The 13,204-nt window shown below is 50.0% G+C and overlaps 3 protein-coding genes across 3 annotated transcripts; all 3 read right to left on the minus strand.

Annotated features, from left to right (window-relative positions):
* Positions 1 to 1,666: 1,666 nt before the first annotated feature.
* Positions 1,667 to 2,480, minus strand: LOC123108207 (zinc finger protein ZAT12-like). Its single transcript, XM_044530037.1, has one exon. It carries the CDS (start codon positions 2,373 to 2,375, stop codon positions 1,866 to 1,868), a length of 510 nt encoding a protein of 169 aa, XP_044385972.1. The 5' UTR covers positions 2,376 to 2,480; the 3' UTR covers positions 1,667 to 1,865.
* A 4,218-nt stretch (positions 2,481 to 6,698) lies between these two features.
* Positions 6,699 to 7,458, minus strand: LOC123108208 (zinc finger protein ZAT12-like). Its single transcript, XM_044530039.1, has one exon. The coding sequence runs from the start codon at positions 7,394 to 7,396 to the stop codon at positions 6,908 to 6,910; it is 489 nt and encodes a 162-aa protein (XP_044385974.1). The 5' UTR covers positions 7,397 to 7,458; the 3' UTR covers positions 6,699 to 6,907.
* Positions 7,459 to 12,150: 4,692 nt separating this feature from the next.
* On the minus strand, positions 12,151 to 12,964 carry LOC123108210 (zinc finger protein ZAT12-like). Its single transcript, XM_044530040.1, has one exon. It carries the CDS (start codon positions 12,791 to 12,793, stop codon positions 12,257 to 12,259), a length of 537 nt encoding a protein of 178 aa, XP_044385975.1. The 5' UTR covers positions 12,794 to 12,964; the 3' UTR covers positions 12,151 to 12,256.
* Positions 12,965 to 13,204: the final 240 nt, after the last annotated feature.

A 13,204-nucleotide genomic window follows, 5' to 3' on the forward strand; every position in this document is an offset into this window, starting at 1 on the left:
ATGACACCGGCCGTACTCTGCCGTCTCTCCCAATAAATAATTGTAGTAGTAGTAGTAGTATTACCATCCCGTGTGACTAGAAAGTGTAATTTCACACTTCCCCTGTAAAGATACTTGTCGTCTAACCAATCCAAAACGTTAAACCTGGATATATATGCATGGGTCAGGACTCTGCGTCTATGACCAGTTCGGATGCATGCATGCCCAGGACGTCGGCATGTCGACATTAGCTTTTACGCGGCCAATGACAAGCTTAACCGCGTCAACTGTCCAGACTCAGGCATATAGTTTGAATAGAGACGTCATTCATGTAATTATTGGATCATGCACAACGAAACTTGTCCGAACCTGTCTAGCATATATCTATCCAAGAACAAGAAGTAAAGTGTTCTCACTGCGCACACTTGGGACACAAAATCAGTGGCGGCGCCAGTGCGAAAATGATGTACACAGGACGTCATCTTGCATTCATGCATGATGCAACGTAGCTAGTACTGCTTTTATTTTCTCTGTTGCAAACGTTCTTTGACGCGACAGCTGTGCATGTTTTTTCTTAAAAATTACGTTTAGACGTATCATATTTTTATAGATGGCAGGAATAAGTTACAAGAAGATTACACTCATTGCGAACAACAAGTGTAGTGCAAACTCCACACCAAGGCCCCCGAAGAGGCGAAGACAAGCCACCACAAACATTACAACCACAACACATGATGCCTACCCTAAACCGAAAGACAAAGCCACGTCTCTACCAAGACCGGACGCCACGAAGACAACGCACCACCAAGACTTTCCTAATCAACGCACCGTTCACCCATGAATGCCTAAAAGAAGATAGCGAGTAGGTGGCGGGACTTGGTTGGTCTTGAGCAAGGCATCATCTTGGGACACCAATGATGGCGTACATGGCGCCCCTGAAGCTTCATCTAGGGCAGCAACGAGGACCGAAGGACCGCAAAAGGACCATCCCACCGAGTCTCCATTAACAATGTTCCCAACAAAGGTACAACGTCAAGAACGTCATCATCGCTGATTCGAAACCGAACCTAGGCTTTCGCCTGGAGACAACAACCACCAACACCAATGCGAGGGGGGGAGATGCCGACACCACCTCGGTGACGCCTCCAAGGAGGGAAAAGACACCCACGGGCGCCGGCACCACCGGAACCGACCGAAGAGGGGGAGAACCTTCGTCCGTAACATCGCACATCTCCAACCCCGCCCATTGGATTGGGGCAACACCGTCCAAGTTGGATCAAATCGATGCCACCGCAGCACCTCGTCGTTGTAGCAGAACGCGGCGGTCCATCACCAATCCGCACAACAAGAGGACGCAGACCAACTCCCACCTCCAGCACAACCGAGAGCCCGCAGACACGAGCCATCAATCTCCAGCCGCACCTTCCCGGCCACCGCCACCGCCGGCGGCTGTCGCGCAACCTCCAGGCAGACAACCACAACACTATCCAGTGTATATGTACGTACGTAGCACCAGGGCGTCCGCACCAACACGACGGGGCCGTATGTGTACATAATGAGTCAATGCCGTGGCCGCTGCCGACGAGCTAAAACGGAACCACCGCGGCCAGCCGGGAAGTTTCATTGAATCATTGCTAAAGAGATTCATGACATCATTGCATTCGCAGGAGCTGCCGGGATGGTCGAATTAACAAAAAGTCGTTTTCTTAATTTCGAGTGACCAACGAATGAACGACGATCCAGACCGAGCAAAATTTCCAATAACCGAAACTCTAACAAGCTAGCTATAGCTATGAATTCGTAATACAAGATCGACCAACGAACCTATATATGTACACGTCCATTCACGCATTAGGAAACAAAACAAAGCGTATCTGCTTTCCAGCCTAGACGAACAGCTCGAGCAAGACCGGGGGCTGGTCGGCGGCGGCATGATGCCCCGCCACATCCTGATCCGGCAGCAGCGCGACCCCGCGATCGTCGGCGCCGCGCGGTGCCATCTGCTCACGGTGCCGCCTCATGTGCCCCCCGAGCGCCTGGCCCGTCTCGAAGCCGAGTCCGCAGATGTGGCACTCGTGTTGTTTCTCCTCACGCCTTTTCCGTTCCTTGATGGCTCTGGCGACGCCGACGCCGAGCTCCAGCCCGTGGCGGCCGCGGAGGTGGCTGGTCCGGTGCCCGCCCAACGCCTGGAACGACGGGAAGGCCCGCCCGCAAGTCTTGCACACGAACTCCCCCTCACCCGACGTCGCCACCACGGCACCCCGCTTGCGCTTGGCCTGCGCACCGGCACCCGAATCGGCCGACGTTACGGAAGACGTCGAGGAGTCCGGGCTCAGCGACAACGCCAACGACACGGTTGGCTCCTCCTTCCTCCCGCGCTTCATCCCAGCTCCCATGGATTCACTTGTGGATTTTGATCCCTCGATTTCCCGTCCTTCGTAGGCTTCCACAGCTTAGCTTGGTGTCGTGTGAGAGATGTCCCCGCAAAGAAAGAAGAAGAAGCGAGGAGAAGGAATGTTGATCGGCCGGGGCGGCGTAGTTATATATAGGTTTACGACGCGGTAGCTTGGGTGCCAAGTTGGTGGGGTCTGGCAGACGAACCGCCATTTTGTTTGCTTCGGCTGAGAAGCAACCGATATACATCATCAATCTACTCCACACTAAGTAAACTAGTACTAGGATGTTAGTATTTGTGATGACACCGCACGGTCCGCACGGCGTAATTTAGAACTTACCGAGTGCGCAGCTTGGATTCTACTCCCTCTGTTCACTTTTATAAGGCGTTGTAGACATTTCAGACAACGTGCAAAACAGCTCAATTTCAGTTGTCTGAAACGACTTATAAAAGTGAACGGAGGGACTATATTAAGTAAGTAAACCAAATGCTCCATCACCCGTATGCCCCTTAAAAACAAGTGCTTGTAATTACCTTGCCGCGTGAGTACATGGTTTGCATACAACTTGCCTGTAAAAATACCCAATATCTAATCAGTCCAAAACTGCTAGTTCAGATACATACATGCATGCATTGTGAAGACTCGCCCGTAGCGAATCAACCTGTGGTTGAGATGGTTAGGTGGACAGTGGTATCCCCAACCCATCAGGGTTTAAATCCTGGTGCTCGCATTATTCTTGGATTTATTTCAGGATTTCCGGCGATGCGTTTTCAGTGGGAGGAGACGTTCCCGTCGACGACGAGGTGCCTACGGTGACTTTGTAAATTTCAAGATGATGTGCCGGCTCAATCTTTCGGAGGTGCTCATAGGGGTAGGGTGTGCGTGTGTGCGTTCATAGGGATGAGTATATGCGCGTGTATATAAGCGCTTGTGTTACTGATGCTCAAAAAAAGAAGACCATCATTGTTAGTTTTTTTTTCTTCTTCAAAAAACGTCAACATGTGGTGTCAGTTTTCAGAAAACACTGACCGCTCAGTAAGTGCATATTGGCACAGTTTCTGATGGATGATGCCCACTGTAAGTGTTGACCTGGCAAACAAAGCATGACGCTGTTGACCTGGCCGTTAAACTAAAACAAGGGGCCACTGGTCAACGTCTCATGCGCCTCATGACACGGCATGGGTGCTACTGCCACCGGGCAAAGGAGAGGGAGGCGAGGCAGGTCAACGGTGAGCAGCACCGCTCCAGCTCCGGCGAGCATCGGGGCACCAGATCCCGCCTGAATCCATGGTGCGCCGCCGGCGGCCGCTTCATCTTCCCAGACCGCCGCTGGGATCTGGCAAAGCCAGACAACCGCTGCTCGACCGCCGGTGCCAGAAGCTTCGCCTACAACCATGGTGAGCAGGAGGAAGCGACCGACATCGTGGGCGTGAAACAGGCGACCGACCTGGAGGCACAGAGGAGGGCAGAGCGAGTCGTGCTCGGGCGGACAAGCGTGCTCGGAAGGAACAGGCGGAAGCCCAGATCGAGTTGGGACTAGCGTCAACATGGGACGATGAAAATCCTAACTGGCTCGACGCGTTTACGTCGTCGGACTACGCCACCGAGGAGGACGAGGAGTAATTTATTTTAGCATCGTTTTATCTATTTTTATTTAGCATCGTATGAACTGGCTTTTGATTCGGGGAACTATGCTATGAAATTTGAACTATGTGTTGTTTCATATATTTTTTCTATGTGTTGTTTCAAAAAAGTTCCAAGCGCCGGCTGACCGCGCGCTGGATTTTACCGCGCCTGGTGAAGCGCTATAGCGGCGCGCTAAATTTTGCAGCTTCTAGTAAAGCAATCACCCACCTACGTGCAGTAAAACGCTATTTCCGCGGTGCAAAATTTTTTTAGCGCACTGTTAAAGATGCTCTTACTGGCAGTGAAATGTGAATTGATGCCCATGTGACAAATACAAGTCTTGTTGGCTAAGAAAATCTTGATGAACAGCTACTGCACCTCCGATTGTATCATGTGCATCGAAGCATCACTGTGCCCAACACACAGTCCGTCAATGGGACTGAGAGGAAATTGCCTAGCACGTCGCTTTCGCAATGTGCAGTGCACCTGACGATGTCTGCATGTAGTATGTGCAACAGCGTCGCGGTTTCTTGCAGGGTTACGTTGACGTGGACCAGGAAGCGGTCAGCCTCGCGGAAGCAGCACCAGGAAGATTCTGGTTGGGTTTTTGTGATGGATCGGCGTTGCGTGGGCACAAGATAACGAAACCGACTATGGCGCTGCTTTCGTTCAATCACTTTTTGTTAGCGGAGTGGTGTAAGTACATACTCCCGCCGTCACAAAATAAATGTCTCAAGTTTGTACAAAGTTATATTAAAGTTGACACATTTATTTTAAGACGGAGCGAGTACTATTTAGTGTACTTGGAAAAGTTCCCTTTCCCAGAGAGCGAGAGCAAGTAATCATCGACGTACGTCGCCGCACATGCACGATGCACACGCCACATAGGACATAGAGCTTTGTATCTGCCCGTCTATTTGGCTAGTCCGTTGTGAGGCTGTCCTTAGTGGGCAATATCATAAGTTAGCATCATATGCATATGATAGTATGTCACGACTACAAGTTTTTTTTTTTGAAACAAATGTCACGACTACAAGTACTACGCCGGGCTCAAGTACCAGTGAAGCAGCTGAAGCAGGCCAGCCCAAGAGGAAGAAACGGCCCAATCTCCACTTCGACCTTGAGACCCAGGACATGTAATATAGGGCCGTGCGGCCAACGTGTGGGGGGTATCGATGAACTATTGGATGTATCGAGTTGGTATCCATGAGCTATTGGATGTATCACTTTCCCCTTCTCCTCCTCTGACCCTAGTTCTTCCTCGTCCCTACCCCAATTCCTCTGATCTACCCCAGATCCTTCCTTTGTATCGGAACGTTGTACTAGATTGAGAAGAGGAACGCAACATATGGTATCAAATTTGCCGGATTACCTCGAAAAACCCACACCCACATACACCACGCGTCAGCAGCTGCAATCCTTGGATATGGAGTAGAAGGTGGAGGAGTTGGCGGCGGTGCTCAAGTCGATTAATCTTGCTTATCCTTATCGATTAACTAGTGGGAACTATATAAAGTTCAGTTATAAGTTGGTGGCTAAGGAGTGATAAAATGCAACTCGTAACTAATTTGGAATAGAGGAGGAAACCTTTGATGGGACTAAGAAACCTACCATACCAAATTCTCTTTCGTAACAACTAGATAGCATGTTCTCTTGATGTGTTTTGACTTGGGTCTCCTCCTACCTTGGTAAGCGAGACCCCATCTAACTACTTTACGTTTCATCATATCACAATTGCGGGGAGGAGCAACGACTTTAAAGAGCTCAGAAGGTGGTTCAGAGAAAGAAGAGTTTTCGTGATTGGATAAATCAAATGCATTGGATATTCCGTGGTACAAGAATAGAATTGTGCAACCTTCATGTATGATTTTCATTCTACCATGCTAACCTCAACACCGTACTTGCGGCCATCAAGGTTTCGAAGCTTCAAAAACTAGTTGTGGTGCCAAGGGCGACAGAGATGTTTTCCCGATAGTCAGAGATGTTTTCAAGGGAATCTGCAACTTGCCATCAGTTGGCCCATGCTTAACGTACAGCCACAGTATACCATTCGTCATGTTTGCTTATTCTCACCATTATTTAACATCAGTACAGACGCAAACGGTCATACATACCTGCATACATTCACCCCTACGAACGCACACACGCACACATGCATACTATATCCCTATGAGCACCTCCAAGAGACTGAGTCGGCATGTCATCTTGAAATTTACGAAATCGCCGTAGGAGCCTAGTCGTCGACGGAAACATCTCCTTCCACTGAAAGCGCATCGCCGGAAATCTTGAAATAAATCTAAAAATAATGCGAACATCAGGACTTGAATCCTAGTGAGCTGGAGATATCATTGTTTCTAACCATCCAACCATGGGTTGGTTCGCTTGCTTACTTCCATTTGGCCAGCTGCATGCGAAACATGCATGCCCACTAATGTATACATGTACGTACGCGTCCACACCAACACGATACGGCCATATGCAGGTACCTAATCAGTCAATGCCGTGGCCATTACGTACGACATGTACTAGGAGTCTAGGAAGCAGCAGCTGATATAGCTCGCCGCTCTCTCGCTCGATCTAAAATCTATAGTAAAACATAACCACCCTGCCGGCCGGGGAGTTTGCATTCGCAGGAGCGGGATGGTCGAATGAACAAAATTATTATCTTTAGTTTTTTTTTAAACGTGGTCCCTTAGAGATCGATTCTTTGTTTCGAGTGACCAATGAATGAACGATGCAGACCAAGCAAAATTCCAATAACCGAAACTCTAACAAGCTAGTACTAGCTATGAATTAGTAATTACTACAAGATCGGCCAATAACCTATATGAGTATTTACATGTCTATTCACGCACGCATTATATAAGGAAAGAAAACGTATGTATCTTCCTTCTTTCCAGCTCTGCCTAGACAAACAGCTCGAGCAAGACCGGCGGCTGGTCGTCGGCGGCCGAGGTCTGGTGCCCCGCCTCCTGATCCGGCAGCACCGCAACCCTCCGGTCGTTTGCGCCGCTAAGTGCCATCTCCTCGCGGTGCCGCCTCATGTGTCCCCCCAGCGCCTGGCCCATCTCAAACCCGAGCCCGCAGATGTGGCATTCGTGCCGCTGCTTCTTCCGTTCCTTGATTGCCCTGGCGACGCCGACGCCGAGCTCCAGCCCGTGGCCGCCGCGGAGATGGCTGGTCCGGTGCCCGCCCAGCGCGTGGAACGATGCGAAGGCCCGGCCGCATGTCTTGCACACGAACTCCCCCTCTCCCGACGTCGCCACCACGGCGCCCTTCCTGCGCTTGGCCAGCGCACCGCCGCCCGAGTCGGAAGACGCCGAGTCTGTGCTGAGGGACAGCGCTAGCGACACGGTTGGCTCCTCCTCCCTCGCATGCTTCATCCCAGCTCCCATGGAGTCGTTTGTGGACTTTGATCCCTCGATTTCCCGTCCTTCTTAGGCTCCCACAGCTAAACTTGCTGCCCTGTGAGAGAAGACGCGAGAAGGAATGTTGATCGGCGGGGCGGCCTAGTTATATATATATAGGTTTACGGCGCGGTAGCTTGGGTGCTTGGCATGCTTGGAATTACACCTTGCCGCGTGAGTACATGGTTTGCGTACTTGCCTGGAAAAGCTACTCAATATCTAATCAGTCCGAAACTGCTAGCTTCAGAGGGTGTTTGTTTCCAGGGACTTATTGGTCTAGGGACTTAAATAAGTCCCTATAAGTCCCATCTAAACCAAACAGGAGGGACTTATAGGGACTTAAAGTGGGCATTTGGGACTTATGGGATAAGACTCTCAAGGAGGGACTTATAGGGATTTATGGTTATAATATGGCCTTATAGAGACTTATAAGTCTCGAGAACCAAACATATAGGGACTTTTTAGAGACTTGGAACTTATAAGTTGAGATTAAAAAAAGTCCTAAAATTTATGAACCAAACAGGGCCTACCTCATATACATGCATGCATGGTGAAGACTTGGTCGTTAACCTGAAGGTTCATGCCTCTCCAATTGATTGGCTTCAGTTTGAATAGGAATAACCGTGTCAATTATTGCACCTTGTCTTTATCCAAACCTGCATAATGCATGGACGAAACTTGTGCGAATCAGCTGGCCAGTACTATCCAATAACCAACTTGGAGCAACGTCGCTTGGGACATGAGGTAAGCCAGATTAGCACATGTAGGTCAGGTGACGCGCCCGTACTGCATGCAAGGGGCCGGCTTCCAGAGCGAAGAAACAAAAGCTAAACCCTTGGACAGATCGGTCAGCATCATTTTGGTCTGGGTTTGGAGGCCATCTTGGGGTCACGATTGCATAAGCACGTACCGTTTACATCCATCAATGGATCCTTCCCGGCCATAAGCATCGTACCGTTTACACGTTGGAAGCTCGGCGGTGGTCAAATGCGTGCGTGCTTAACTGCCACTAGAACTACCGCTTGGCGAGCTGCGAAATACGAGTGTTACGCGTCCACACGTGACAGGCCGATGGGTGCTTAAGCGCGCGACTTCCAGAGAATAAGTAAACACAAACCACCACATGGTCACGATTGCATACCACGCGATGCGTGCATGCGCGACTACATGTGGGAGCTTGATCGACCCAGCACATATGAATCCACACAAACCTGTCTTTGGTCATTGGTCAACTCTTAACCGCCACGAGTCAACAACCCTATCGTCTAGAAAGCAAGTGGATACCTCTAAGAAAAATGTATGAATACCTCTACCGCTCACACTTGCTGGCAGTAGGTGACAAACGCAAGTCTTGTTGGCCAAGACAATCTTGCTTGATGACCGATTAATCTACTTAAGCACCTCAGATTCGATCATGCGCGTCGATCGAAGCATCTCTGTCGCCCACACACACTTAAAAGGTTAAAATATCTTCTTAATCTTGATCGAAGCTTATGCTTTGGAGACGGAGTCCGTCAATGGAACGAGAGGAAATTGCCTAGCACGTCACTCTCGAGATGTGTAATGCACCTGACCTGACGGTGTATGTGCAACAACGTCGCAGTTTCTTGCGGGGCTGCACCAGGGAGCAGTCTGCGTATGGCCGACCAACCTTGCAGAAGTAGCACTGGGATTTGGGTTGGGATTTTGTAATGGATCTGCATGCATGTGCACAAAGCTACACGAGACTGATTAGGTGCTGCTTTGGACGTTTAATCACTTTTTCTTAAGGAAAACTCTTCGGGACGGCACGCCGGCCGAATTTTCGGCCGGTCTCGAGGGCCACGTCAACGGAAACACCCCCCACACAAGACGTGTGTAGGTGGGCCTCACACAACTGCCCCGAATCTTATTCTTATCCTTTCTTCTACCTTCAGCCCCATCTCTCTCCGCGCCGTGCTTCTTCTTTTCCTTTCCCCCACGCTGCCTTTGGCCGGTGGGTGCTGCCTTCGGCCGGTGGGTGCTGCCGTCCGTGTGCTCCGCCGAGCCGGGGGACTGCCCGACTACTCGCCGAGTTAGGGGACTGCCTGACTACTGCCGACCGGCGCCCGCTGCCATGAAAAAGGGTTGCAGCAAATTACATCGCCGGTCGTATCAAAAAATGAAGACGGTTGCAGCAAAACATCGTCAGAGTCGTCATCTGTCACAATTAAGACACGAAGCTTGAAGCTTTTTTCAATACCGGTTGTAGCTTTTGTAACCGCTGGTTGCAACTTTTTGTTCTCATCCATGGCTTTCGGCTCTATGGTTGAAGCTTTTTTTTTATCGCCGGATGAAGCTTTTTTCATCGCGATATGAAGCTTTTTTGGTCACTGGTTGCTACTTTCCGGCCGGCGGGTAAGCTGCTATCGTCAATTGGTCTTTCATCTTTTTTGCTATCATCGTTTTCGTGTTTGCTGGAAGCATCACATTTTTTTTGCTATCACCGTTGTTATTGGATGTGAACCACGGGGCGTCGTCGCCATTGATTCTGCAGGGGCGAGGGAGAGGTGAGGGGATGGGCAGCACAGGTGAGCAGCGGAGCTGCAACCAACAGCTCAAAAGGCGACGGGCGACAGCGGCGATGGGCGACGGCGAGGCAATTCGGCGGGAGGCGACCGGCGAAGACGCGGGAGCCGACCGGCTTCGAGGTTCGTCGTTTGCTCGTTTACGGCAAGCGCCGGCGGCGCCGCTGCTCTGTTTCCCGCGGGCCTCGTTAGATTTGGTTTTGGAAAAAAAAAACTGAAGCCCCAATCCAACGGCAACACTTGTCGCATCGGGTGGCTGGGGTAGACCGGCGGAACCGTTCGGCCGCCTATCACTGCCTTTTTTTAATGGTGTGTGGTGTAATTAGTACTTGGAAAAGGTTCCTTTCTTCATGGAGGGAGAGCACGTAAGCACCGACGTACGTCGCGGTACATGCACGACGCACACCTCTCAGATAGGACCTGAAGCTTTGTATCTACCCGTCTACTTGGCTACTCAGCTGATGGACAGATAGTAAATGGATTTCGATGACACCGTACATACAGTACCGCGTAACTTACCCAGTAAACTGAGTGCTGCACCAAATAGTATTGTATACCGTGTGAGTGCTACTCTGCGCACTAGCTTCTCCACCAGTAATGGTACTTATCCAGTGAATCCAAAACCGTTAGATTTACACATATGCACGGGTCAAGTCGCTTCGTCTTTGATCAGATTGGATGCCGAGGGCACGGACATGACCGGCAGATTCATCTTTTCGATGCCAGTTTGGACACTAGTGTCCACTGTCCATACTTGAGAGATAGTTGGACAGAGATATACTTCTTGTACTTATCCGATCATACATGAAATTTGTCCGAACCTGCAGTTCAGCATATATCTAAGAATTAACTAACTAGTAGTATACGCGTTGTCACTGCTCACTTGGGGCACAAGTAGACTACTCGGAACATGCACTCCAGGTCAGATGCAGTGAACGAAACTGAAGTGGAAGGTCCATCAGCATCTGGTTCTGGCCCCAGTCAAGGCGTAAGCAAATAGCGCAATAATCTACTCCCTCCGTTTCATAATATAAAAATGTTTTTAATATAAAATATTTTTAACACTGCGTTTTTGACATCACATTAGTGTCAAAAAGCTCTTATATTATAGGACAGAAAGAGTAATTGCTTGTGGGCGTTGCATGGGCATGGAGGTCAGAGAAGTCCTATTGGCCGGCACCGCTAGGGTATACCTCGCCTCCATGCATGTTTAACAGGCACAGATGGGAAGTTTGTAATATGTGTGTGTCCGAACGAACAGTAAACGTGTTCAAACAAGCGGCCTTCGATCGTGCTAACTAGTCAGTATCAGCTATGGAAATATAGGTGACCCGTGTGGCGCAGCAAATGGAACACTGCCGGCCTGGAGCATCGATACGCCACATACACCGATCATATTCGTCGAACCGCAATCTGATGACTGATCGATAAGAACATTTTGAGATCCAATTGTTGAATGAAGAAACGGATTTTCCTCGGGACCGTCTACGCATCAATTAACTGAAAAAAACTGCATCAGTCACCTTGATCCAGGGCCCTTAAATCTTCATCCAACGGTCGAGAACATATCACATCACTGTTCATCTTCTACCTCCGGCCATTCTTCCTCCCTGCCCCGCCCTCCCCTCTACCTCCCCCACCGCCATGTTGGCCGCCGCCCCGGCCATCCCTCTAAGCTCCACCTCACCCAAAAACAATTCCGACGATCCCCTACACCCCCACCCCCTAAGATAGATAATGGGGTCATGGCTCCGCCCTAAGATAGATAGTGGGGTTCTCTTCTCCGGCGAGGTCCGGCGTGAAGGAACGAAGGAAGGAAGGAAAGAGGTGACTGGCACGAGGAAGAATTTCAGGTACCTGACGAATAGCAAAACAGATTTTCCTCTGAGTCGCCAACGAAATTGATGAATCCCGTCCAAAGGCTGGTTCAAAAACTGAAAGATCCATAGCAAAATTCACCAATGTTCAAAAACGCTAACAATCTCTACCTATGCGTAGTATATACTCTCTCAGTTCCTAAATATAAGACTTTTTAGGGATTTCAAATGTGGATTACATACGAAGCGAAATGTGTGAATCTACACTCTAAAATACATCCACATACATATATAGCAATGTATTAAAATCTCTACAAAGTCTTATATTTATTTAGAAACGGAGGGACCAGTATAGTATGAATTTCGTGTTTACAAGATCGAACAGCGAACCTGTATATCTCATTCGAATCAAACACATTTACAAGTGCACCACGCATCAATGAAGAAACGAAAACGTATCGTCTTCCTTCTTTCCAGCAAGCTACCTAGACAAACAGCTTGAGCAAGACAGGCGGCTGGTTGGCAGTGGCCTGCTGCCCCGTCACCACCTGACCCGGCAGTAGCGCGACGCTGCGCCACACCCACTGGTCGTCGTCGCCGCCGCCGCCGCGCAGAGCCATCTCCTCGCGGTGACGCCTCATGTGTCCCCCGAGCGCCTGGCCCGTCTCGAACCCCATGCCGCAGATACTGCACTCGTGCTGCTTGTTCTCCCGTCTTCTCCGTTCTCTGATGGCCCTGGCGATGCCGACGCCGAGCTCCAGCTCGTGGCGGCCCCGAAGGTGGCTCGTCCGGTGCCCGCCGAGCGCCTGGAAGGACGCGAAGGCACGGCCGCACGTATTGCACACGAACTCCCCCTCACCCGAAGTCGCCACCATGGCGCCCCTCTCGCGTCGCCGTGCTTTCTTTGCCGGTGACCCGGCCGAGTCCGCTGACGTTGTGGACGACGTTGATGAGTCCGTGGTCAGTGCCAGCGCCAGAGACAATACCTCCTTGTTCCTCGTGCGCTTCATCCCCGCTCCCATGGTGTTTGATCCTCCGATTTCTTGTCCTTTGTATAGACTTCGCTAGCTTGGTTGTGGATTTGATATGGCATATGGGTGGCTCACGTTATATAGGTACGTGGGTGTGGAGTTGCTAGGGGCTGGCAAACTAAACGCATCTAGCTTGCTGCAACTGGAAAGCTACCAAATAAAATAGTGTATAACAATGTATTCTACTCCTAAAGTAAACTATAGTACGTACTACTCGCTGATGATGGTACCGCACCGCGTAATTTATATACCGAGTGTGCAGCTTGGATCCTATCTCAACTAAACAAATAAGGTCTCAACCGTGTCCCCCTAAAAAGGTTACTAGTTACATAAGTATGTACCTTGCCGCGTGAGTACAATGTTTAGTTTGCGCACTTGCCAGTAATAAAGATACTAATCAGT

The sequence above is a fragment of the Triticum aestivum genome, chromosome 5A (genome assembly GCF_018294505.1).
Source record: "Triticum aestivum cultivar Chinese Spring chromosome 5A, IWGSC CS RefSeq v2.1, whole genome shotgun sequence".
Lineage (NCBI taxonomy): Eukaryota > Viridiplantae > Streptophyta > Magnoliopsida > Poales > Poaceae > Triticum > Triticum aestivum.